General features: G+C 39.6%; 1 protein-coding gene across 4 annotated transcripts in view; it reads right to left on the minus strand.

Moving 5' to 3' along the window:
- The window catches only part of MAP2K5 (mitogen-activated protein kinase kinase 5), a 266747-nt gene that overhangs the window by 53762 nt on the left and 185018 nt on the right, over positions 1–27967 (minus strand). For 2 of the 4 annotated variants that reach the window (XM_036843577.1, XM_036843581.1), the window contains exons 17-19: positions 26093–26122; positions 7051–7077; positions 6707–6739 (exon numbers count right to left, since the gene is read on the minus strand). In XM_036843577.1, the coding sequence (XP_036699472.1) occupies positions 6707–6739; positions 7051–7077; positions 26093–26122 (90 nt within the window). The remainder of the gene's footprint in view (positions 1–6706; positions 6740–7050; positions 7078–26092; positions 26123–27967) is intronic. The other 2 variants (XM_036843580.1, XM_036843578.1) reach the window with 2 other exon arrangements.

Below are 27967 nucleotides of genomic sequence, written 5' to 3' on the forward strand. Positions count from 1 at the left end.
TAATGATGGACCCAAAGTGAGGCTGAAAAAAACATGGGTGTGAATCTCAAATGCTGTGCTAAGCGGTTCAGACATTACCCTATAGGCAGGGTTTGGCAGGTTGAGATCTGTATTGTTTAAAAGATAATCCTGTGGAGGTAGGGTGGTAGGAGAAACAAGGCAGAGAGAAAAGCTTAGAAGCTTGTTATGGTTATATGTGGTTATAAAGCAGACTCTTCTCTTCATTTTCTTCTCCCTTCCCAGTCCTCTCTTTTCTCACCCCCTTCTTCGGGTATCACCCTCTTCTAGAACAGAGACGTCAGCCGCCTCTCAGTTTGCCCAGCTCATGTGGAAGTGTCTAGCTGTGTGATTAACCTCCATCCTCTTCTTTACTAAGCTGCCAGGTGGGGGTTAGCATCAAACACTGCTTCCTTCCAGCACTGGACATGTTTGCTGGCATTGCTAGAAAACATCAGAGGAGTCAGGTCTAAGTGAAGAGTCCACATGAAGCCTCTTGTGAGCTCAGGAGTTTCGTGGCGTGGATGATTGTCCCCATTCGTGCCTCTTTTTAGTACCACTGTAATGATGTGCATATGCCAGCCAGGCAGATAAGTAAATAGTGGAGGCTCTCTTATGTCTCAATTAAATTTTATGATTAAATAGAGTCATAAAAACTCACAGAAGACAAAGCCTTTTATAAATGGAATTTTGTAATGATGGGCTATTAAATATGTTTTGGACCAAGAGAGTCTGTTCCCATCTTCAGCAAGCCCACTTTACTCCTCCTCATCACTGAGGACCCAAGGCCAGGTCCCACAGCAACACCCCCCTAGCCCCCTCGCCCCAACCTCTTCTTGCCCATCACTCAGCTGACCACTTCCTTTCCCTCGTCCTCTCCCCTATCCCCACTGTGGCCTTCCTGTCAATCCTTTTCAAGCTACACACCTTACAGGGAAAGCCATCATCTCCCCTACCTTCCAGACTGGGGCACAAAGGTCCTCCTCTTAAAGCCGTGATTTGCCCTGGCTCTAGCTGTCTATTGGCCTGGAACCCTGGCATTGTTACAGTGATTCCATTATCCTGATGGTGTCATATCCAAGAAACTGTTACTTAATCTGAGGTCACAGATTTATACCAATATTTCCTTTTAAGAGTTTCAGTCTTAGCTGTGAAACACTTACATTTAGGTCTTTGATCCAATTTGAGTTAGTTTTTGTATATGATGTGAAAAAAATTCATTATTTTGCATGTGGATCTCCAACTGTTCCAGCATCATTTGTTGAAAAGACTATACTTTCACCATTAAAGGGTCTTGGCATCCTCATCAGAAAACAACTGACCATGGACATACGGGTTTATTTCTGGACTCTCAACTCCATTTCACATGTCTATCCTTATGTCAGAACCACACTATCTTGATTACTGTAACTTTGTAATACGTTCTGAAATCAGGAAACCTGAATCCTCTTTGTTCTTTTTTCCCCAAGATTGTTTTGGCTACTCTGACTCCTTTGCATTTCCATATGAATTTTGGGATCAACTCATCCATTTCTGCAAAAGAGCCCACTGGGATTGTGACAGGGATTGCACTGAATCTGTAGATCAATTTGGGGAGCACTGCCATCTTAACAATATTAAGTCTTCCATTCCATGAATGTGGAATGTCTTTCTATTTATTTAAGTCTTTAATTTCTTTCAAAGATAATTTATAATTTGTAATTTTCAGTGTATAAGTTTTCCACTTCGTTTGTTAGACTTATTCCTAAGTATTTTATTCTTTTTGATGCTAACTATAACTTGAAGTGTTTTCTTAATGTCACTTTTTTTTTTTTATTAATTTATTTATTTTTGGCTGTGTTGGGTCTTCGTTTCTGTGCGAGGGCTTTCTCTAGTTGCGGCAAGCGGGGGCCACTCTTCATTGCAGTGCGCGGGCCTCTCACTATCATGGCCTCTCTTGTTGCGGAGCACAGGCTCCAGACACGCAGGCTCAGTAGTTGTGGCTCATGGGCCTAGTTGCTCCGCGGCATGTGGGATCTTCCCAGACCAGGGCTCGAACCTGTGTCCCCTGCATTAGCAGGCAGATTCTCAACCACTGTGCCACCAGGGAAGCCCTTAATTTCACTTTTGAATTGTTCATTTTGGGTTACTAATATATAGAATTACAACTGATTTTGTGTTTTGATTTTATATCCTATCATTTAGAAGATACTTCTGATCAGGTATAAAACATGACTTATAGGAATTCACTTTTTACTGGTAAAAGGAATAAATAAACAGATGTATAAACCAGGGATTTGTTAATTGTCCTGCTGAGCACCTACAGATGTTAGATAGAAATTTATTTTTAGCTATAATATGCTTGAAACACACACACACACACACACAGAGTAATAATCCTTTTTTCTGGCTGTCATATTTTAGATAACCTGAACATTCTGAAACACATCTGTGAAGTCAAAAATGATTTGCAAGAAACTTTCAAGCCCTTCTGTCTGACATTTATTTTTTTCCTTTTTTGACCTTGCAAACTTCTTCTCATCCTGTAAGACCTAGCTTAAATGTCATTATCTCCTGATCTACCCCCAGAACAAACCCTCTTCTGGCAGAACAAACCCTCCTGTTTCTGGGTTGTATAGTATGCATCCTGTAACGAAGCATAATTAGTCATTTCCATACTCTTATCTTTTCCAAGTCTGTGGCCTTCTTGGGGGCAGGCTCAAGGGGGAAGTCCCCACTTCAGTCTTTGCAATTCACGGTACCTCAATCCACTGATGTCCTGGCTGGCTCCAGCTAGCCTGGGATTTGGTGACTCAGAATCTATCACTGCTCTGTTCCCACCTGCCACATCACCAATGTGGCCAGCCCTTTGTTGCCAGCCAAACTGGGAGCCCAGGCACTGGGGAGAGCATTAGATGGCCACATAGCCTCCTGAGTCCCAGCACACTGTATTGGCCCAGGATTTGGGACTATGCCTCTGCCTTTCTACCCTGACTCACAAATCTAATCTGCAGTTGACCTGGGAGACTTGCCTGGAAGAACAGTCCTCTCTAGGCTTGGAGGCTGCCCTGAGCATGGCCTGGTCAACTTGGGCTGGCATACAGTGGGCACTTTTGAGGACTATCTGCTGAATGAATGAACACAAGCCCACTCATTTTACTTCATCAGCCTCAATCTCTCTTCTCAGAGGAGTGGTTTGACCTTACACATACCACTTGGGTATCTGATTTCATTTGATACCTTTAATTTTGCTAGGGTCACCGTCAGGAGTGCAAAGACTGAGACAAGATGATCAGATAACTGGGGCAGCCAGTAGTCACTGACAAGAATGAGGAGTGACCGTAGAAAACAGAGGTGATCACAAGAGAGAACACAAGAAAAGCACCAAGCAGAGCAGCACACCCATGTAGGGGTCATTTAGTTTGGGAGCAAATGGCTCTCTACACCTCAAAAAGCCCAAGCATATCACTGAGTGCCAAGGCCAAACACACAAGCAAAATGGCTGGTAAAATTCAATGAAAGAACAAGGCAAGATCCCCACAATTCTACAGCCCTATAGGGCATCAATACATCAAAGTTTAGTTCAGTACCATGTTCAAAACAGGCACCTGAGTCATCAAGAAAAGGTTATGATACCTTTTATAAAACCTTTATTATCAATGAAATGATATTCACTATACTTTATCAACAGGCTGCCAAGAGCAAATACATTTTAGAAACATTCTTTCTAAAAAATGCAAATTTTCTCACTGATGTCAGAGCTTAAAGTAGTATCAGTTAGCTAGACAGCAAGGGCCACCTCATTCCCCAATGATATCAGATGGCTAAGGCATCATGGCACGCATAGACACACATCACTTACAATGAACCAAAGTACTTTACAACTCAGGTATTCAGGGACTTGGAGAGGGCCTGATTATGAGTTTTACAGTAAGAAGTTCTATTGAGAGAAGCAACTTTGAGGCAAAGATGGTATCTCTAAGACAGCACTCATATCCTGAGTTAGCCAGGTCCAAACCAGACAAGCTCCACCCCCTAAAATTAAACTAAATTTCCCAGATTTCTCTTTGGAGCCTGATTCTCTTGGTACCTTGGCTACTCATCCAGTTCCTGTTCTGTGGTTCAAATTTCATGTTCATGATTCTTACTACTCTGTTTAACTTTTGGTGTCTTTATTTGGATGTGTGGTGGCTGACTCTGGCTTTGTCCCACGATTCCACCTCCTGACTCTCAACTCCTGACATTCACCCCTGGCTACTCTAGCGCTGGCTCCTATCCACTTGATCTACTACTTCTTTGTTCTTTGCCAGGCCATGCTAGGAGGTCAAGGTACATCCACATAATAATAAATAAAGTACGTTACACTGGGCTTTGCTTAGCTATTTTGTACATGACTCCAAATATATCCATCTTGTTTGAATTAGATTCCCTTGGGGTGATACTTTTTGATTTGACTTTTCCCGAAGAGAAACAGCATATACTGTCATTGGATAGCCATTTCATAATGAGGTATATCCCATGCCCAAAGAGTAAGATGGTTCAAATCCTGGCTGGTTATATTCATTCAGAAATAGAAGCCCTAAATGTCAGATGTAAATGAAGATAGACAGTTAACTGTCCTCTGGGATCTAAAAGGGCAGACTTAGCCATTACGGAAGAGGTTCTCAAACTTTCATGTGCAAAGAGTTGGGAAGCTAGTAAAATGTAGATTCCTGGGCTCTACCCCTAGAAAGTCTAATTCAGAGATCTGGGTCCAAGAATCTGCATTTTAAACAAGAGTCTTAGGTAATCCTGATGTAGTTAGTCCTTGGACTACCCTTTGAGAAACACTATATCACAGCAATGAGAAATCTGACAAACATGGGGCAAGCACAGTAATTAAAAGATCCCACCAATCCTTCCTTTCTTAGAAGCTATGATGCACCTTGCCTCAGGCAGGTCACCTGGCCAACTCTTTCCTAATACTCTTATTCCCAATCATCAGCTTGGTTCCAAGATCAACTTAATGTTTGTTTTAAAAATATATGTGAATTTCCCAAGTTTCCATAAAAAAGATATTTGAATGTTTTTAGAGTAAATGGGAATAGATGTCTAAGTTATAGTTTTCTCTCAACTGAGGAAGAAGTGCTATAAAGAAAAATATACGATTTAAGCTACAAGCTATTGTCCTTCATCACACATACTTCTCTTCTTAGAACATCTCCCTATGATGATTTCAAAAGCCTCAAGATTTTACCCAAATCAAACAAGTAAAATATATTAAATTTAACAGCAATCACTGCTACTTTAAATAAAGAATGAAAACATCCATCTGATCCAGAAAACCTTCAAGTGAGCTCTCCAGCAATACCTATATTACTGGTGAAGGTATCTGTACCTGAACATTCTGATGCCCAGGAGCCTGGCAGACCAAGAACAGCAGAGCCCAGGAAAGACGGCAGTCTGTGCACTTGACTGGGTAGGCCATTTCCCTGGGCACGTCCCTAAGCAATCCTGAAGGGGGAGCTCAGGAAAATCAGTTTAATTGGGAGGATCCTGATGGCCATAGGATGCTTTTGGAATCTAAGATGACAGAAGATATTGATGAGCTATTAGATCCAGGAGGCCTGTCTGATATTTGAGATAATGGGGCCTCCATTTGTTTCAGGACGATGCCTTCATTTTTGCACTAACATGGTTTATGGCTTGCAAGGGATATGTGGACTGACTGATGCAGACATTAAGGATGTTGGAGCTCCATTCTTACTATTATTGTGATATGTGTATGTGTTTGTTTTTTTCCTAGGAGGATCTTTATTTTTTTCTCCCAAATCTCATAACTGGTTATACAGACGTTTAATTGAGAGGAATAATTATGAATTACGATATTTTTTCTTTCAAACTTTCCTATCTGAATCATTTATTGCTGACATTACAAGCATTTTAAATATTGTAAAATTAAAGTTTAAAAAATAAACATTGCTAGCAGGCAAGCTCAAGCCCAGAAAAACTCAGTTTTTAAAAAACATTAATGTTTCTTAATCGGAGTCTTGTATAAGACTGTTAATTTACAGGAAAAAAAGGAATTTAAAGTCAGCAACAAAAGTAGTTGATTGAGAATGAAATTCAGGTAGCTTAACTCCATGAAGGCAAAGGGACAGTGAAACTCGATGGATAAGGATGATCAGAGGTAGGATGACTTAACATGTGAGAATACTAGTTAAAAGCACAAAAAGTTAGGAGTATGTTCTGGGGAAAATGCCTAATTAGGAAATTAAAGCTGAACTGTTGACCTAGAGCTTCTGAACACTTTTATCACTCTGCTATGCTTTCGGTAAATAAAGCAAGGAGGACAAATTTTATCCAGCTCATGTTTGCTGTTCAACTCTAACTCTTGTCTACTGAATGACTTTAAATATGTGTTACGGAAAAAATGATACCACTTTAATTTCCGGCTCCATCCCCATCTGGCCAGAGAGAGGATAAATTAATATTATTGTGTTTTGTCTTTAGGGCTTCTGATGCCCCCAAGGACCAGCCTGTGGGACAGTCTGTTTTGGCAGAGAGTCTCGGCTGGAATCAGAAGAGCAGGATTCAGGACAAGGCCAGTTCACGTAACACAGCTCAGAGCCACACAACACAACTTGCTCCGAGGATGTTGGGCATTGTGCTTCATTAGGAAACAAAATATAAGCTTTCCACACCATTAGGAATGACTTTAGGAGTGAAAGCACATAAGACGATGCCTCACCTCATCAACAATGCACTGCAGAAGCTGGAGAGGCTGCAATGGGAAAGAAGAAAGGAAAAAGTATTAGCCTCTATGCAATATCTTTACAGTGGAGTGGAAAGAAAAAATCATTAATGCAATAAAATATAGCAAGATTAATCAACAACAGCAAACTCTTATAAAAACATTGATGTTCAGGATGTTCTATTATTTCTAATGGTACCTAATCTAATACAGGCAGTTAAAGGTTTGCATTTTCTTCAAAATGCAATTTGCTAAGTTTAAAACAAGGCATTCAAGCATGCAAAGGAAGCAGCCATCAGGAAAAAGAAAAGTGAATTTTTTTCTGAACTCATAAAGCTTACCATTAAAGATCCCTGGTTTTTCTGAATCTGAAAAAAGGCAATATGTAATTAGCATGTCATAATCAAAATGACTCACTTGGACACATTATGATCACTGAGAGAAAATTATTGCATTGCTGGTGGCAATTTGTGGGCATGTGTTAACACAATTTACATAATGAAAATACACAAATGTTAATAGCTCGCTTCTCATTTATAGGCGAAAGTCAGCAGAATGTTAATTTCACACAACACTTTTTAGTACCCTCCAGGTTGTATTAGAATAGGGAGAAAAACCATAATCCATTTCAAAAGGCTGTTTACGATTCAGATATAAATAATGTTTTATATTGCTAGATTGTGAACACTGGGCTTAATGTTGCAATCATTGCTAATGTTATGAAGCTCACTCTTTTTAAATTAAAAACCGATTTATTTAAAATTGAAATTAAATCATAGTCAGAAATTAGAATTTTGGATTCCTGCCAGTGTCTGCTCACAATCCCCTATTTTGTGAAGAAAACTTTAATTATGTGGTTGAAGTATTTGCCTCTGACTCAGGAGTGGGTAAAGACTCCACCTTTTCCAAAGTTCCTTCAGCAGGGCAGCAATGCTTTCTGGGAAAATCAAATTCATGCAAGTTTAACACTGGTTTTGAGGGGATAAGAGCAGAGTCAAAGAAGATGCCTGTTCTGGAGGCAGCTGCTCACACAGCTGACACCGATAAACCACATCTCTTAGAGAGTTACTAAAATGTGACACCAAATTAATAAAACATCCACTTAGTAGTTAAAGTATTAAACACTTCAATGTGCTCCCCCCAACCAAAAAAAAAAAAAAAAATGCCTGCAGTTATTACAAACTCAATGAAAATGGAGTCCCAGGTACTAAATTTCCTAAGGAGGAAAATTTCAGGAACCAAATGTAACTATTGAGGAGTCAGTTGTTTGCTGTGATAACTGTGCTTCAACCAGCTGGTAAAATATAGGTAAACTAGTTAATAGTCCCTTATATGCTTTTAATGGAGCTTTTAAAAGTTCTTTCACATACACGTTCTCATTAGATCTCACAACCACCCTGAGCTTGGCGGGGATGGTCATCTCTAGTCTATGATGGGAAAAACCGGGCCTCCCAGAGGTGGGGCAGGCCCAAGGCCACAGGAGCAGGCTGTGGTTGTGCTGGGGCCTCTCCCGTGCTCCTTTCTCCCCAGCATCATATCTGCCTACAATCACAGCACTCCTTAAAAACAACTGGATTTGCATGCGTTTATACTTGGCATGGTAAAGTTGATAAATTATCAGTTTTGGCATGTGGGTTCTTCTCAACGAGACTCTTAAGCTCCTCAAGGGCAGAAGCCATGTTTTTGCACTTCTTTTGCATCCCTATGGCTGATCAGCAGACCCTTCCACCGAGTGCTAGATGTTTTAAAAAGTGCTTTCCCAGGTATTATCTCAACTGAACATGGTCCCCACTCGTTCCTGCTCTTGGCTCCTCATCATGCCCTCCCCAATCACCACTCCCTGAAACTTCCACCTCAGGTTGATTGGCTCTTAGTCTACTTTGATAGTTCCTACTGAATGTTGTCCTGAGGCGCTTCTTGTCCCTCTAGCCAATGAGTACTTCTGCGTAAGGGTCTGCGGGGTGGGGGGGGGGGGGAAGATTTACATTAAAAAGGAAGACAGAGCTGTTAACTACCACCTTGGAGTGGTTAGGGTTTTAGTAACAAGCTACAGCACCTTTAAAAAATCATGAAAAAACCCAGGTAAATTCTCCTATGAGATATCTTTGGTGTTTGCTTTTACAGTTGGCCCTTGATCAACATGGGTTTGAACTGTGCAGGTCCACTTACATGTGGGGCTAGTTTTCATTAGTAAATACTACAGTACTAAATGGTCCATGGTTGGTTGAATCCATGGATGTGAAGGAACCTCAGATACTCGGAAATTGGGGGCCGACTAAATTATATGCAGATTAACCCCCTCGTTGTTCAAGGGTCAACTGTATTTTTTTAAAGTACCCACACATAAGCACCGCCTCCCCCAAACATTCTCAGTAAGATATATCTACTTCAACAGGAGAGTTACTTTTTCTAATGTACACAGAATTAGAAAGCTGTTTTTGACATCAAAGAGAATGTTTTTCATAAATTTCCAATAGTCAGGGGGATTACAAATTCTCTGAGGAAAACATGTAGCAAACATTTTAAGTGATATGTTTCAAAATGAATTCAGGAATGGATTGTGAGACACTGTTCCCAGTAACGTGAGTTGCGTGTACTAAATGAAAATTTCCTCATAAACTGAGACCTTAGAAAAAGTTTCCACCCTGCCCTAATCTGTGGGTTAAAAGCATGGTTTAAGACAGCTTAAAATTGTACTGTTTTAACACTTGCTCCTTACTACAAGAAAAGGAGAAACAGCAATATCAAAGTCTGTTTTATGATCTTATAACCATATTGTTATACTGTTTTGCCCAGGTTTTTAAAGGCAGACGCTGTTAACAGGTTTTATCACACAGTTTTGATAGCAACATACTACATGAAATCATCTTCATAAATTTTGTATTAAGGTAGCAGTGCCAGTACCTGAAATTGATTCAAAATGCTTAAGATACTCACGTACTTTTTAACAGTTACACAATGCAGTGACATACCTTCTATTTCGCAAGAATCTGATGATGCAACATCACTGTAATTGATTCATTTCTCAATTAAATAAAGCTACTGTGCTTTTCTTTATATGAATGCCACATAGACCATAGAGTTAGATGTATTATCTCCTTTCTCTGTCTCAGATACATGGCCTTAAGTGCTATATTCTGTTCCTCTGTTAATTCCACCAGAAAATTTAATGTCACGGTCATATTTTTCAAATTCTGAACTGCCATAAACTCAACTGTATTTATATTAGGCATATTTTTCACTATTAAACTCTTTGTTGTTTACCTTTTTCAAGATCACATTACTATACAGGTGCAGCACTCATAAAACAGAGCCAAACAACGTCAACCTCCAGTCGTGGCCTCTGCTTTTGCACACAGTTCATGAAAAAGTGAAGCCCCTAGTTTTAAAGCACATTAAAAGTGGTACTAAGGGTCCTCAATATAAAATGTTAGCTTCGTGAATGCCTCTCTTGCAAATGCTTAGCTGTGAGAGCAGAGTTCAGAGGGACACAATAACATTGTTAGGGCTCACGTACTGCCTGCACCTCCCAACATATGAGATGCTTTTTATAACTAACTTGTCCAAGTCCACCTTCCTGCCTGTACGTTTTGCTTGCGTTGAGTTTTCTATGTCTAACTGATACTTGGGGACAAAGAACAGAACGATAATTGCTCCAGTCATAGGCTTTGCTAATCAGTCTCTAGAACTAGTAGCATTTTGAAACACTGTTTAGACAAACCTCTTCCCTCTTCTGGGCATAGCTTTTTTTTTTTTTTTTTTTTCTTTCATCAGCCGTTAGGTTCAAGATTTTAAGCCACGCTAACAGGGGATAGTTATGCCTCATTCTAATATAAGACAGACCCTTATGTGTTTAAATGGGGAAGAATGACTTCACAACAGGCAAGCCGAAAAATCAGTTAGGTCTGATATTTAGGGTATTACTGCAGTCATATTTACCTTGTATTTCCTTGCAAGGGCCATACAGTTGAGTTGGCAATTAAAAAGCTCCCATAATATGACTTGTGACTTTGGAAAACGAACCTGGAAAGGAAACTGCCAATGCAAAAGTTTGCTCATGGGGCCTCAGCTATTTAATCAATGACTCTGGTGATAAAAATCAACTTTGAAAGGCTCACATTACGCTTCTATCTCTATAGAGGTACTTTTTACACACACAGTGGTAAAGCAGACCTTGCTACCAGCACTTTTATATTATATTCAGAAGCACAATCAGAAAACTGAAATGAATCCACCTATGTAACTCAGAGAAGACACCAGCTATAGCTTTCATTTTCTCTTTTACTCTCTGAAATTATGGCCTGCCCTGCAGCTCTTGTCTGAGAGATTTATGTGTGACCTGGGTCAGATCTTCCAATATCAGTTGACAAATTTTCTCTTTACATATTTACTGCTTTTCAAGCTTGTGTTATTTTCTCTTAAACAGAAAAAAGAAATATAAAATTAAATTATATGGTTGGAATTTTAAAAGAATATCGTTTTTATTTGTTGTGCTCCTGGCATCACATTCTAGCTTTCAATGTTGAACTCTATTCTCTTTTTAAACTTCAAATTTTAGAAACTGTAGTTATTTTGCAAGGACTCTTTTTTTGGGGGGAGGGTTCCTTTTTTGGCTGCGCCATGCGGCATGTGGGATCTTTGTTCCCCGACCAGGGATCAAACCCGTGCCCCCTGCATTGGAAGTACGGAGTCTTAACCATTGGACCTCCAGGGAAGTCCCAAGGACTCTCTTTTCAAATCAGATTCATTAAGCTATAACTCTGGCTAAATACAAACAGGGATTATGGCAAACTGAGATTTTATATTCAAAATGAAGAATAATGACCTAATTTGTTTTTTGGAGATGGAAGGGACCTCCAATATCTACTCATTTTGCTGTCAGGGAAACTGACGCTCAGAAGGGAACAGTGCCCAAGGCCACAGATAGAACCCGGCTTAGAACTGACTGCTGACTCACAAGGCTTCCTAGTATGGGGACAAATGCATAAACTTTGGAGTCAGAAAGATCCCTGGAATTCCAGTCAGATTCCCATGGCTTCAGAAGCTCCCTCCCTTCATTAGGCTTAGGGCTCTTGTCTAGAAAGTAAAGGATGAGCTAGAGGGGCCCAAAGACCCCCCAACCCCCCAAGCTGCCCATTCAAGCACCATGATTCTTTTTCCTACCTGAAGGAGAACTGACACTGGCACTCAATCTGATTGTATCTGGCACTGTGCTGGGTGATAAAACTTAGGGTCACATCACCTCCAATCCATCATAACTTGCAAAAACAAAGTGCCCAAATCTCAAAAAGCCCTCAGTGAGAGAAAAAAACCACTTCCACATGACCACAAACTGAATACATACTGCTTACTAACACTAACTTAAAATAACAGTACCTAAACAAAGGACTGCTTTTTTGAAAAGGAACAGAACGAAACTTACCCAGGTTAACTACAAATGGGAATTTTGGCAAACTGATATTTTTAGACACTGAATGTATTATGAGACAAAATAAATGAATAATATATATTATTTCTAATAATATAAATGAACAAAAACAATTCACTTGTGCTATCCTATCTCCCCTGTTCATCAGCCTCTGTCCTTGTTCAAGTTCTTATCATGCCTGTGAATCCATTAGCATAGCTTGTATAGGACAAAACAAAACAGAAACAAAAAATAACTCATATCACTTATTTAAACACAAATCAATCACTTAAAAATAAGTGATAAGAGGATTTAGAAAGGGGCTACTCAATAAGGTGTAAGAAGGTCACTATGATTCCCACATTCTAAGATCCACTCACTGGCACCTTCTCCCTGCCCCACACCCCAAACTCAGGCTGGGGTGCTGCATTCAGGAGTGACCAGTTTTAAAAAGTTAAAAATAGATATCCCTGAATTTAACAAACAGCTGGGCGGGCTAGAAAGGCTCCAAGATGCCTAGAGGAGGGCACAGCTCAGATGGGACCAGGCAGAAAATCACTGCAGCCATAAATTAGGTCACTTGGCTCTTACTGCTTCCCGAGTATCAAGGACAATGCATTGTCACACAACACACAACAGCTGGAGCACCAAGGTACGGTGCAACATCATTCATGTGCTGGGTCTGCCAGTCAGTGAGCAGGAAAAAAAGGACCTGATTGCCAGTCTATACTCTTTTATCCCTTGTGTATGTAAAATTGACATAGCTCAGGTCCTCCCCCACACAGGTGTACAAGAGCCAGCGTTAAATCATCTCCCCGGCAAGTAAATGAGAATTGTAATATTTAGACCTAAATTCTGTGAGAAAAGCAGGGGCTTAGGATCACAATTGAAAACGACCAATGTGAATTACAAAACTGACCTTTTCCCTAATGGTACAAGGTCTGGTCAAGGAGTCCATTAAGCACTAGCTTTTCAAAGAAGATTTTAGACATCTGCTGTATCAAACTTTTCTCTTTTCTTTGCTCCAAAAAATGTGTGGGCTTATTTCAGAATCTAGGAAGAATATCTGTTCTTTGTGTATGGGAGAGGGGTGAGAGGGGGAGGTGTTGCTTTTTCTGAGAAAGGCCTGTTGATCATTCTACTCCTTATGGTCAAATAAATCTGCCATAGCAAAAGTTATTTTAGTGTGTCAAAATGTCTGAAAGGTTTTTTCTGGAGCTATCAGTTAGTTTGCATCTCTATTAGCTTAAATCCTCCACATGCCACAGAGTCCAGAACGATGTTCAAGGTCAAGTAGTCCAATTCCTTGTTCCATGTAGAAATTCGCTTTATAATATTCCTGACAGGGACTTCCCTGGTGGTCCAGTGGTAAAGAATCCGCCTTCCAATGCAGGGGACGTGGGTTTGATCCCTGGTCAGGGAACTAAGTTCCCACGTGCCGCGGGGCAACTAAGTCCACGTGCCTCAACTAGAGAGCCCTCCTGTCGCAAACTAGAGAGCCCATGCACCCTGGAGTCCAGGCGCCTCAACTAAAGAGAGAAAACCTGCATGCCACAACTAGAGAGAAGCCTGCACACCGCAACAAAGAGCCCACGCACCTCAACGAAAGATCCTGCGTGCCACAACTACGACCCAATGCAGCCAAGAATAATTAAAAAAAAAAAAAAAAAGAGTGGGGGAACCAATGAAAAACAAATATTCCTGACAGACAGCTATCCTGTCTTTGCTGGAAGACTTGCAGTGATGGGATTCCAACAATTCTATCTTGGGTAGCTTGAATTGTTAGGAAGTTCATTCTTATTTTGAGTCCAAATATGTCTTCCTATAAGATGTGCCCATGGTCTGGAGCTGTAGTGATTAAGTCTAATGACAGCTCTTCACATATCTGAGGATAGCTGTCATGCCTCCACAATGTTTTCTTTCCTGAACAAACATCCTATTGATATTTTCTTCCTAGGATCATTTGCTATGTTTGGTTGCCCTCTATCCTTCTCCCTTCCATTAGTAATGACACTCTAACAGCATTCCCCCGCCCCTAAGCAGCCCATGTGCTTCGTGGGAAGAAGACTTCGCCCCCAGCTTTAGAGATGGCGCATGTGGTTCAGGCTTAAACTAGTTGGCATCACCTAAATGCCCTGGGTGCAGGGAGTTAAACTGGTCCAATCAAACTGAAGCCCAGAGCCTCTGGTTGCTTGTGGGGGAAAAGAGACCTGTTCTTTCCTTCTAAACTGGGAAGCAGGTCACCCCAGGAACTCCACAGCCATTCTTGGTCTGTGAAGGGAGAAGCCTAATAAGAATAGAGCTCAAAGTGGCTTACCGGCTAAAGTTCTACCTAAAACCAGCAATACTTAGATTTTCGGTCACGCAATTCAATAAATTTCCCTTATGATTGAGGCAACTTTGAGTTGGGTTTTCTGTGACCTGAACCAGAAAGCTGCCTAGAAGGACCCAAGCATGATTTCACATTCTCCTTTGAGGTTACCTTTCTCTGAGTGTGGTGCCGTATGTGTACGTTCCTCATAAAGTGTGATATCCACGCCTGAACACATACCTTGCACTGGCTTAGATCACCTTGCTTTGGACACTATACACTGTTAAGTAGACTGTCATAGAGGCTACAAGTGCATTCACATTTTTGATAGCCACGTCACATAGTTGGCTCAGTGGAGAGAAACAGAGAAGTCTGTAAGTCTTGGGCTGAAAAAGAATTACTTCTTTCCTGTACTCTTCTATTTCTTATGTGTTTCATACTGACAGAGTATTTGAGAGTCAAAATGAGTGGATCATTAAACCAATTACAGAATCTAGACAAGTCTGATGAAGTTTCTACCTGTTGTCTTTCCCCTGTAACTGACAGAAAATGCATCAACCTTTTATTTGTTTGGCTGAGGAGAGGCTTGCCCAAAACTGAAGCAGACTCATAGACTTGGTGTCTGAAAGCACCTGAAAGGTTTTGTAATCTGACCTAGCTTCCGCCCCATCTGACCCTTGAATCCATCCTTTACGCCCCTGCTGACCGGACTTCTGTCTGAATACATACAGTAATGCGGAGCTTGCGTTTTCTGATTGTCCATTCTACCTCCTGTTCCAGTTCTACCCTAATAGTACAAATCCACATCCTTTCTTACAGGGAATCCTCAAATATCTGAAGACAACTATCACATCTCCTTGGAAGCTTTTATTCTTCAGGTATTAATGCTGGCAGGGTAGAGTGGAAATACAGACATGGAAGAAAAGGGGATGAAATTATTAATTTAAAGCCTAAGGATGTGTATTGATTCTTAGTTCCTGCTGATTCTAAAACATGCTATTGCCAACATGTAAAAAAAGTAAAATTAAACTAAATTATCAATTCATCAATTCATATATGTTTATGAAGTACTTACTCTGTGCCAGCCACTGTACTAGACTCTAGGACTCAGATGATGGATAAGATATAATTGCTGGTCCACAAAAACAAAGTGACTTATTAAGTTCCCTGAAATTTAGTGGCAGAGCTGAGACTTAAGCACAGGGCTTGCACGCTCCTCTAAATGTCACTGAATATTTGTATAAAATATAGTTCGCTGGATTCAGGATGCTGTCAATTTCTAAGACAGCTTCCCCACGCCTCCCAAAACAAGTTATATTTTTAGGCATTGCAAGGAAGGTTTTCTTTGTGAGCTAAGACTCCACATATCGCTCCTTTTTTTTTTTTTTTTAACTGCGATATATCTGACAACATTTTTTGGCCTGCTGAGATTCTGAGATAAGCTGTAACTGCAGCCAATACATGGTTCATACAGGATTAGGAAAGAAAAAAAATCTTGAAATACAGTCACATATAACCATGTTAATTAACATGTGTCTTACTGGCTAGACTGTAAATTCAAAATAGGTTTAAAGAGAAGAAGTCATGGATCTAGAATGAACCGAAGAAAGTCTGACTTCTGTTTCAGAGTTTCGGTTCACACCTCTCATATTTTGATATAAGTAAAATAAGGTTTCAATAAACTCTAAGGGAGGACATGGGGAGACGGTGTTGAGTAAGGTGGCTGAAGGTATGGAAAAGAGGAGGAAACTGTTCATACAAGATGAAAGGAGACCACAGAAGTATCTAGTCCAGCATTTTTCAGTCTTTGTTTACCAAATAACTCTTGGTTCATACAAGATATTACTTAGACACATTTTGAAAATTAACAGATAATGTGTTCGTGTGTGCATGCATGTGTGTATGTGTCAGGGAGTGGATGCCCACCTACTGTATTTGGCACGTGACTGACCTAGGCCACCTCCATCAGTTTCCAGATGAGGAAACTGAGGTCTGAAAAGAAATAAGGTCAAACAACTAATAGGAACAGCCAGGACCAGAACTCAGGTTAGCTCTGTGTGTGTGGCTGGGCGGAAACCATATACTGATAATGATTCAATTTGTCACTTGTTGGGTGTGTCACTTGCTGTACCCCAGTTGCCTCTGCCCTGAGTCACTGAGCATTTCCAGCTGCCTGGCTACCAAGGAGGCATAGGGCTGACCAAAGAGCAGGGGCTGGAGGGAGGCCTTTAGCCGGGAACATTCTTTTGTTTACTGTATTTTACCAAACTAGAGCTAGGACTGGGGTCGAGGTCTCCTCATGCCCAGAATGGTGCTCTCTGAAACCTGTTTCTGAACAGAAAACAAGACAAGCTCCATCACCCTCTTTGGTCTTTCTTTCCCCAGACTTCCTTTCCTTCCCCTCATGGTGTCACCACCTATAGACCTTGACAGTGTACAGCACAACAGAGTCTATACTTGGTTCTAATTGCTTTCCTCAGTTTCCCACAATTCTTTGGGGACGACACCTTGGCTCTGAGCGTAAACAGACAACTGCCTCCTTTCTTAGCTCCTAGCAGTCCCTGGCACCCTCCTTCCACCTGGTGTGTCCTGGGCAATCTCCAGTCTTAAATCGAATCAGCTCTTTGCTCCTTTTAGGCAACTCACTGATTTTTCAATGAACTTAGCTTGTCTGTTTTATTGGCACTAAAGAGGGTTGGGTTCTTAGCATCATTAACATTTTAGTTGAGGAAGAATTCCCAAACTCCCCAGGCATTAATCCAGAACTGTTAAATATTTAAAAAGTAATCTGTACTCAAACAAAGCTTGGCCAGGTCTGCCCCCTTTTTAACTTGGATGCCAATGAGCCCCTAGCCCCAAATCTACCCAAGTTTTCTATACTGAATGGTGATAAGTAAAACACTGGAGTACAATAAAGTTGATGTCTTTGTCTGTTGTTGCTGCTGCTACTACTGCTGTTGAAGACCACTTCCCCCCAGGGATCCATATCCATCAGCAATTACCTGGCAGGCATGGAGCATCCTACGACAGTAACTTCCATCTCTGTAGACACACCAGTTGGAGGCAGTACTTGAGTGGATGGGTGTGTAAAATAAGGATAGCTATTTGGGCTCAAAGCCTCTGGGTGCCTTCTCTCACTTTCTCCCCCTGCCCCATCCCTCTAGAGTGGGAGACAGTCTGATCCTGTTGCCAAATAACTGGTAATCATCAGTGAGTCATTTAATGGCTATGGACCCCCCTTTCCTCCTCTGTAAAATAAATGAGTTGGACTAGACCATTGTAAGATCTCCTCACATCCTGAAATTCTATGATTCCATGAGGTAGTACCAATGAAACCAAAGGGGGAAAAATGGAAGGCCTTCCAGACCACAAAGTCTAAGAGGGAAAGAAGAGAGCGAAGTCACCCCTAAAAGCCAGACTGGGCACCAAGTTCATTACTTCAAACTTCAATTCTATTTCTGGGCTAAACTGATTATTTAAAAATTGTAAAAGAATCATGGTCCCCAGTTACTGAATTAAAAATGACTAGATTCTGCATATAATTCTATATATTAATGATTGTGATTGTGAATGATAAATTATAACACAAAAAAGAAAGACTGTAAAGGAAGGCTCTTATGGGATCAGAAAAGTAATTCATTTCAGTCCTAACTGGAGTGAGACATGGTCATATATTTTCAGAGTTACATAGGTAAATCCCTAAAGTACCTTCTGGAAATATAAATAATACTAATATTACCTTGCTCTTATTTACCACCTTATTTTTTTCAAAGTGGTCTCTTAGGTATTAGCTCATTTGATTATGACGACCAATCCTCCAGCAGTCTAGAAAATGTTCTACGATGTGCCAAGTTAAATTCATAAAGGGTGGCAGGGAACCCCTCAGAGGCATGTGCCAACTGACCTTAGGGTAGAAATCTGAAAATGCAGTGATTTCCAACCTCAGACTGGCTCTCAGTCATCTCAAAGGGATTCATGAAATTCTCAAGCTCAATTTCATCATCTGGTCTCTGCTACATGTGCCATCTCCATCCTGATACAGCACTTCTCTCCTCTATCATTCTACCAACCCTTTCTTACTTCCCTCCCAGTGTTGCTTTAGAAGCCATCTAAGGACATTCCCAAACTATTAGGGAGATGAATGTCACAGTAGCAGTAGTAACCTATTGAGCTGAAGTACTGCAAGGACACCAAATACAACATGCTGCTTTAGACCTTTATCTTTTACAAGATGACTCTCCTCTTGACTAGAATACCTGGAAAGTTCTTTTCCATCCTTCTAGCCTTACAGCCTCAGCTCAAGCATCATCTACCCTGTGAAACCACAGTTTCCTAAAGTGAGCTGACCTCTTACTCTTGCGGCCAGAGCATAGTACCTCCTGTAGGGCTCCTTTTATATCAACTGTCATTTGCTTATGTTTTTCTTCCCACTGCATTGGACTCTTTGACAGCAGGGACCACATCTGTTTCATTTCTGTACTCCCAGTGCTTCGCACAGTGCCAGGACAGAGTAGATGCTCAATGACAAATACATGTTCAATTAAACTGAGATGTATGTCATAAAATAGTTTAGAAGGTGCTATAAAACCAAACCAACATTGGGTTAGTGCTTTTTAAAAAAACAGAAACAATCACTAACCTAGCTGGCTAACTACATATACCTCAATTGAGGTATTAACAAGTAATCTATCTTTAATGGGAAGTTTCACATTTCTAAGCTACCCACATTTGGGGGATGATTTCTCTTCCATTTCTGCTCCATTTTAAAGATATAGTGGGAACCCACCTCCTGTCTTCAGCATAGACTAAGCAAATAAAATTATGAGACCTCTTGATAAGTATGAAATAGACATTGGGAGAAAAATTTGACATAGACAATTAAAAAATTCCTGGGAAGAAGCAAATGTGTATCAGTGAACATCTTCATATCACCTAAATTTCACCTCTGCATTTTATGGAACATAAAATCTGATTTTATGGCTTGAAATAGCAGTATATTTTAACTGTCTATATCCTCAATAGTGAGGATGAAAATAAACAATGAATTAAAACATGTAGGCTAGAAATGTTTGGAAAAATAAAACTGTACACATATCACTCTTTTGGACTCTTGCCAATTAAAGGTTAGAACCTGAAGTTGGGGTAATAACCCACTGCTGTTTTTTTCTTTGCCCAGAGATCTCACACAAAATCTGGATACTTACAGTTTACTAAAATCCTTGATGTTCATATTTCAAAAAGTTCATGCAACAAAGGATAGATTCCAAATACCTCTTTTCAAAGAAGGCAAACTTTTTAGGTTTAATTTTGCAATACTAGGTTGGTCTAGGCATAATTAGTACATTAATACATAAATAAGACAGTGATATCTATAGTGTGAATTTAATACTGAATATAAAACCATATTAAATTGTCAAAATTAGGATTAATAATAATATACTCAAAGGATTTTAAAACATGAATAAAATTAGGTGTAAATACTCTAGTATTTTGACATTGACTTTTGAAAAATGTTTAATATTTTAAAATAGTTTTAAGAACATATGCTTTCTACTTTATTACAAGACAAATACTCTATCCAGAGCACAATTTATTACTACAAAATAAACGTATGTTTAAAAGACAGTCTGTCAATTGAAAAAAAAACCTCACACACATTAAAATAGCAGGTTTCCAGGGCAAGTTAAACAAAATATTTTCTACTTGACAAGCTGCTTACATTTAAATGAAAACAGGGCAATTGTGGTCAATAATATGGATTGCATATAATAAAAAGGACCTTAGATCATGTTAATACAAGGATCAGAATGCAGTAACTTCAATTAAAACCACCCAATTATTTAGCAAACTTTCAGATACAGCAAATAAATTAATCTGTTTTAAATGAAAGTGCTCAGATAAGTAGCTTTTTGACCTATGAGTAAGTCTCACTAGCAGCAATCACAGCAAAGCAAGGATCTGCTGAAGCAAGGCAAAGCCCCCAAATCAAACAAATGGTATCAGTAATCAAAAAGCATTTGCAAAACATATTTCCTTGGTTAGTAGCAGGGGGTTCTGAGCAAATGCCGCCTACAGCTTCCTTCATACTTTGATATACAGTGTACGGGGGGTGAACACATGTTTCTCTTACCCATGAACAAGTGGGGTACTTTGCTTTTTAACAACAGGATATTTTCATTTCTGTACTATCTTGTGAAAAAGGCCAGTCATTATACTATTAAGAATACATGTCTTTCACTTAAAATCCTCTATTATCCACTTATGTTTAACTTGTATTGGGATTTAAGAATGCGTCCTTATTGAGACAAGTAATATGTCATCATTTTGTTCAGCTAACAGGCCTGACAGACCCTGTCTCCTTGAGTTAAGAACAGCAGATCTCTATTTCGTACATTGGTGGCAAAAGGTGGCAGAGTAAATGAGAAATGCCAATTGGTAGTAAAGATTTTTAATCCCAAAGATGCAGACTTTCCTTTTGCCTTGGTCTTAATTACTCTATTTGGCCAGATGATGGTATGTTTTTTCAATAAAAATGATCTCTGTATATTGCAATAATTTATTTGAATGCCATTGTTATGTATTTTAACAAATAACATCACTATTCACTATATCTCATATTTTTGATCCTTTTTACTACTTATCATCTTCTTTATTTGAAACAGATTTTTAACAGATAATCTTGATCATTACAACAATATCTTGCTTGCATTTTATTCAAATAATTCTTAAAAACAGCTTAAAAAGCCGTTTGGAATAACATCAAGCTTGCCATCAATCAAACGAAAAAATTCCGCTGGCGGTTGTATAAACATCAGATCAAGTCTGATGTCTTCAAGGATTTCAGAGTGAACCATAAAAAACTCCATTAACTTCTGACAAAGAATGCAAATTAATCACAACATGGGGTGAAATGAAATTAAAGGCTCTTTTCTAATCAATGACAAGGCAGGATGAAATATTTGTTACTCTCTCTGCACTCAGACTGCCTAGGATGTTTGCACTTCCCTCGCAAAGCCCCAAATGTAAGGTGTGAGTACAGATTCACCCAGTTGCTGTTTAGCCCTCCCCCCAACACCCCGCCCCCCGGAACCCCAGAGCTATCTGCTTACAAGTCGTGGAGATTCACAAAACACACTAATCATCTGAATCTCAGGTGCATCCAATTTGTTATTCACACTCTCCCATGCCAGTGAAAAGCCTGGCGCAGACAGATGCACCAGGAACCCTAAATGACAGTTTTGGCCTCCGGAAGTACAATCACTACAGCAAAATCTAGTACAGCCTCCAGGTGAAATGTCTGGAGCTCCATATGGAGCAGGGAAAATTAACAACAAGATGAAAATCACTGCAGCAGCAGGGAGTCGGAATTTTTGAAAAAAAAAAAAAAATGAAATTTAAAGATGAAGAAAGAGAAGTAATAAATTAATGGGGTGTGAAAACATTCAAAGCTTTACAATACCAGGGGCACTATTTGCTCAGATTTTTTTTCTTTTTTTAACTTCAGGTCATTTTGATGTAACTTATTAACCAAGATCGGGAAATGTAGCCAAAAGAAGAAGAACATTTTTACACATGCAAAAGTACCTGAAATACATTTGTATCTATATTATCTTCACTTTCCTGTGGCATCTTGCTTACCAAATTTCCAAATGCCAGAGCTGGCACATCCCCTGAGAAGTCTCCTTAATGGATTTACTATCATCCTAATGCAGGGTACTGTTGTAAAGTCTGAATGAAGGATGACAATTTTTAGCAGGCAATCTTTTTCATTTCTCCTAAATTATGGTGCCATTAAACAAACCATTGCCCACCATCATGTTTTTTAAGTCAACTGGACTTGGATCTACGTGATTAACTATACACAGCTCTAGTCCTTGTCCGGACTTGCACATTTTTCCCGATGACTATTAAAGCTAAATTGTTCAAGAAATTGAGATACTATCTGTTTACCAGATGTTTAAAAACACAAGTTTTCATTATGCTGTTGTGGAATATCCTTCACAGGCACCCAGAGTTTAATGGCACTGGGGTCAGTGAGAGCTCTGGGTCCCTCCAGATCCATCACTCTGCTAAACACATGGTAAGCAAAGCAAAAGCGCTCTAGGGAATGGTCTTGTCATCATCTTCCATGGACCAACCCTTCTCATCTACACAGGAGGCCTCCCGAGGGCAGAGAAGGAGAGCCAGGAGAAGGGCTTGGTGGGGCTGAGCAGGAAGGAGGGCAGTGGTTCGAACAGCCAACCAAAATCAGAGTTCACAGAGCCAGTCATTTGGTTTAGTCGCCTGCAAGTCCTCGCTCTAACTGTACCCATTCATCCCCAAGGCAAGGCGCCTCATCTCTCTGAGACTCAGTCTGCTCACCTGGAGGCTGGAAATAACAGTCCCTGCAGGTGGGATACACAGCCCGAGTCAGATAACAGCAAGTGCTTTGGAGCTGGTTGTCGGAAAGGTGCGAGGTGAATCTGACACCGTTGTTCCTCTATTATAAGCTGTAGTAATAAGACTGTGTATTTATAATGGCTCCTAACCTTTCTTTCCATAGAGCCCTAAACTGCATGCCAGTGAGGCTACGCAACTTTAAGGCCTAAAGGAAACTAAAATAGACAGTGTTTTCAAATAACAGATAAAAACCCAACCCCCCCAAACAATGAGATTCATGGAGAATGATTATCTCAACAAAAAATCCAGTCCTTTAACCTTTATGTTGGTCCCAGGCTACTGACTCTCCCTGCTATCTTCCCAACACCCCTCCCTCGTCTGCATCCCCACCAGATACACACTGTGTCACCGGCAGGAAGAGGCGCTGCTAACGACGCTGTCAGCAGCACTGACGCTGGGCTGGGGGAAGGACGAGTCTGGACGCTGGCCTCGCCTCCCCTCTTTCCCTTCTGCTCATTTTACACTCTGCTCCAGCGGCAGCTGGCAGTTTGCGAGTGCATCCTCTTGCAACCTTTGGTTGAGGATTAGAAATTCATATCCATAATCTTATTTGATCTGCATACTTCTAATCAGATAGGAAAGGTAGGTATCAGGATGCTCATTTTAGAGATGAGGAAACAGGCCAAAGCCAAGAATTAAGGCCTGCAGTGACCGGAGCTTGTTAGAGCTGGGTTCTAATCCTAATCTTCTGGCTCCTGGTCTAGAGTTCTTTCAAACAGGCCAGTCTCCTCAGCTTGCCACTAGTGAAGGCAGCTGAGAGCTGGTTCCCTGATTTGACTTTGAGTACCCAGCCCTGGGTACAGAAGGGATGCAAAACTGTGAGATCTTAAGGATATATGAAAATCTTTCATGTGTTCAAGGGCCAGACCAGTGGGTAATAATTAAGATGAGGCAGTCCTCAGCCCGGTAAATAAAGCTTTGAGTCTATGGCTGCTTTGTAAACTAGTGAGTTACCTATCACTGGAGGTGTTCAACTTTGCTTTTCAGAGATATTGTAGAGAGGTTTGATTCAATGTTGTCTGAGATCACTTTCCACTCCTGAGAGTATGTGATTCACTCCTACCTATTCCACTTGGGATTCAATGGCCCCAAACCACCTACAGTACAACAATGGGCAAATCAGCCATCCTGTTTGTCCAGTTTATGAGGGGAGGCTATCACACAGAGTGGTCAGGGGTTCAAATGAGATAATATGGGCCAAAGAGAAGGTATTATTTCATAATCCAGTCCCTGTGATACTATAAAAATAAACATTTTTCTTCATGTGCTTTATTTGAAGGCAAAAGGGTAGAAAAGGAATCTATAAAGTAACCTTTTCCAATCTTCAGTCTATAGTACAAAGCCTGTAAAATAAATGCCAACTCCATCAAAAGTCATTACTGATTCCAGCAAGGAAGTGCACAAACTTCTGTTGAAAGACCTGGGAAATAGGCCTGATGGCATCAAAGCTGCTTCTATTATTTGAAATGAAAGTCCCAATTTGGTGACAATATTCTATCACGATTCAAGGAATACAGTTTTCCCCTTACTCTGGCATAACAGTGATTGCTACCTAGGGAGTTCAGCGCATTAGAATTGTCCAACTTCCACTCGACTGATCAAGTAAACATATACTTAAACATTCCAGAAAACAATACTGCAAAGGTAGACAGCCTCTTTCTAAATTCTACCAGAGCCTTCAAAAGCTTCATTTGTCAAATGCAATCGTTTCTTAGACTTATCACTTATCAAATCTCACTGATTAAATACTCTAGGCATTAGGAATCTCAAGAATACAGCTACATTCCCAATCTTTGTTTTTTTTTTTTCTTAGATGGCTTATACAAGTTTTCTATTAAGATTTGTTTGAGAGAAGTTATATAGTGCCTCTTCTCTTCATTTACAAAATCTGAGGGGATTGCATACATTGGCCAAACAGTGAATTGTTTAAAAATTACTGACAGAATAACAGGCTTACCAAGATAAATATTCTAATGAGCTATAAATCCTGAAAATGTGATTTTAATTTGATGGGCTACCTAGAGCTAAGCAGCAAGGCTGTATACAGTAAAATCTCACTAAATGCGAGCATGCATGCCAAGTGATTACATTTTGGATCTTCTCTTTAAGGAAAAGATTATGTTTAAGCAAAGAATCCTACAAATTTGAAAAGTGAACCTAACAACTTGGATGATTTCTCCTCCACTTATCTGATGGCTTTAACTATAAAAGAAAAAGGATACAAAAGAGACATTTCAGCGTGTGAAGGGGCTTTAAATGTCCACATGGGTACCAGGACAATTTGCTTAAAACTGCTTATAAAGATGGTAGAGAGAATGAGCCCCATCCTATTATTCAATAACCATGTTTGTGATGCATCTGCATAATCTAACCATGCATAAATTAGTATGTGTAATACAACACTTATTTGCATAATAATAGCAAGTTAATAGATGCTTAAAGAGCAGAGACCAACACCACCTTTAAATCAGACATGCCTCCAGGCACTTTGGCCTGTACAGACCAAGATGCCAGAAAAACAGGGAGCATCAACCAACAGTCAAACCATTCATTTTTCATCCCTCTAGACATTTCACTTATTTCCCCCCACACACTGGGGAATCATTTTCAAACCACAAAATAGCTTTATATTTTAAGTGCTAGCACCCTTCTATAACAAAAATCTTAAAGAAATTACTATAGAGATTATTATCAGCAATGGTAACACAATGGACATTTTATTTTCCTAGAAATGTAAATAGGAAGGGCAAATTTTTTAAAAAGAAAATGTTCGAAATCACAGCCACATAAAATTGGGGGCACATCTATTTGCTTAGCAAAAAATAATGACCTAGATTAGATATTTTCACCCTTCACCTCAATCCTTTAATTCAAATAACTAATTGAATCCAAAAACGCAAATAGTGTATCAAGAAAAGGCTGTGCCCCTCTTCCAACCTCAGTAAGAGCACATGGTACTGGGTTGGGATGAGGAAAAACATTACCAGTGTCACACAAAGGAAGAGCACAATGATGGCTTTCAACCTTTAACAAAGAGGAAAAAAATCTGGAGTATAAAAAAATCAAAAATCAATAGAGACTCCTAAATGACTCCTTTAAGATATCACTTTTCAATTTAACAGGACAGATTTATTTGTATGTGGCTCAAATGTTCACAATTGCTCCCTGCACTTCATACATAGGAATGAATGTCACAGTGGAAAACGGCAGTAATGAACAATCTTACCTGAGGATATGGAAACCTCCCAAGAGCAAGCTGAGAAAGGAAATAATATTTGTCTAGTTATAGATTTGCATGCAGGGCAGATCTTAAGACAGACAAGTACTAAATTTCAGAATTACATCCAGCAAATATAAAAAGCTCACAACCTTAAATGCACAAACTAAATTATTGCTGTAATTACATTGAAAGCTATATATAGAATGAACATTCACATTGGACAATGTTGTATCCCTGATAAAATATTCTATTTTTAACAACTAAACACTACCCTTACATAGTTTCTCTTAGGAATATTGTCAGCTGTACGGGCATTATTCACATTTACAAGTGTACGACAGTTTCTTCTAGACAGAGATGTAAAACCATAGGATATTGTCGGATTTTCCTCTTGTAAAAATGGAAACACTTAATTGCTCCTAGCCCACAGCTCTGTAGAATTTTCAGTTATAAGTATTATAGGAAGAGTTGTAGGAAATGGGGAGTGGGCCATGTGAAATAGAAAATTTTGCCATTATTTTCATTCATTTGTTAGTTTTTTTCATCCATTCATATTTAGAAGAAAAGAGCTACTACTAGTGGGAAAGTGGCATTTCAAGACTGTGAAGTTGGAACTATAGGTCTGAAATTGGCTAAGCGAATCCTTACAGCTTCCAATTTTATTTAATTTGTAAACTGCGATGTGTTTCTAGGCCACTCACTTAATTTTGGTCTTTGGATTCTCACCTGTGAAAACGAAATGATTCAACCAGGAATAGGATTGATATGAAGTGATAAGATCAAATTTACCAAACATACCATAATTTATTTAAAGAAAACAGTGGCTAAATTTTGCAACTTCATAATGTGGCCCATCGTCAGGTCTGAAATCCTTTATAGGTATTTGTAAATATTTTCAAAGTAGAATCACTACATCAGGGAACTTTGAAGCTAGAATGGATCCAAGGAAACATCAATCTATTTTACCGATTAGAACCCCAGAGTCCCATTGAAGATGTTTCCACACAGTTAATCAGTAGAAGCCTGGGGACTGACCCCAAGACTTGCAACTTAATCCAGGATTCTTTCCAGCATATTACATTGCTTTTCTAGATCTTGAGAAGTTGTGCACTTATCTCAAAGACACTGACACTGCTCAAACATTTTTGAACTCCTCTTTTGGAACTGTGTTTAGAATCATTTCAAGTCACAGAAGAACAACTACTTCACTTTATCAGAACTGCATCTTATCTTGAGCTTAAAATTATACCCCTCTGCTTTTTGATCATGTAAATTATTTGTTGACTCAGGTCTGAATGGCCTATGGGTATTACCAAAACCCAAAGCCAACTTCAAAGAATAAATATTTTGCTCCTTAATAAGGATAGACATGAAGATGCTGAGGTTAATTTTTAAAGTTCTAAAACCAGTTTGAGCAACAGCAATGTAATAGGAATAAACCATATGACCATGTAAGGTGACTACTTGGAAAGGGCCAACACTCATTTGGATGTGTGTGTGTGTGTATATATGTGTGTGTGTATATATATACATATATGAATACTTGGTAAGATTTGTTACCTTGTACTCATTTCTTGTATACTCAGAGTTCTCAGATTTTCTAGACATGAAGTTATACTATCATTGTTTCATTTGGTGGACGTCATTAATCTGTTCAACTATAGAGTGAAGGAAAGAGAGTGTGGATGTTAATCAAACTCCCTTTCACAGTTTTGTGTGATTATGTCTGTTGTCTATATGCTGCTATTAATTAGGAAGGGGAGGGACTCAGCTCTCCACTGCCTCCACTCCACCCTCACCCAATATAGGCTATTGATTTGACTTACATTCTGTAAATACAGTGTGTCTCTGGCCAATGAGAATGTGCACATTGATTCAGAA

Source organism: Balaenoptera musculus, chromosome 2 (genome assembly GCF_009873245.2).
Source record: "Balaenoptera musculus isolate JJ_BM4_2016_0621 chromosome 2, mBalMus1.pri.v3, whole genome shotgun sequence".
Lineage (NCBI taxonomy): Eukaryota > Metazoa > Chordata > Mammalia > Artiodactyla > Balaenopteridae > Balaenoptera > Balaenoptera musculus.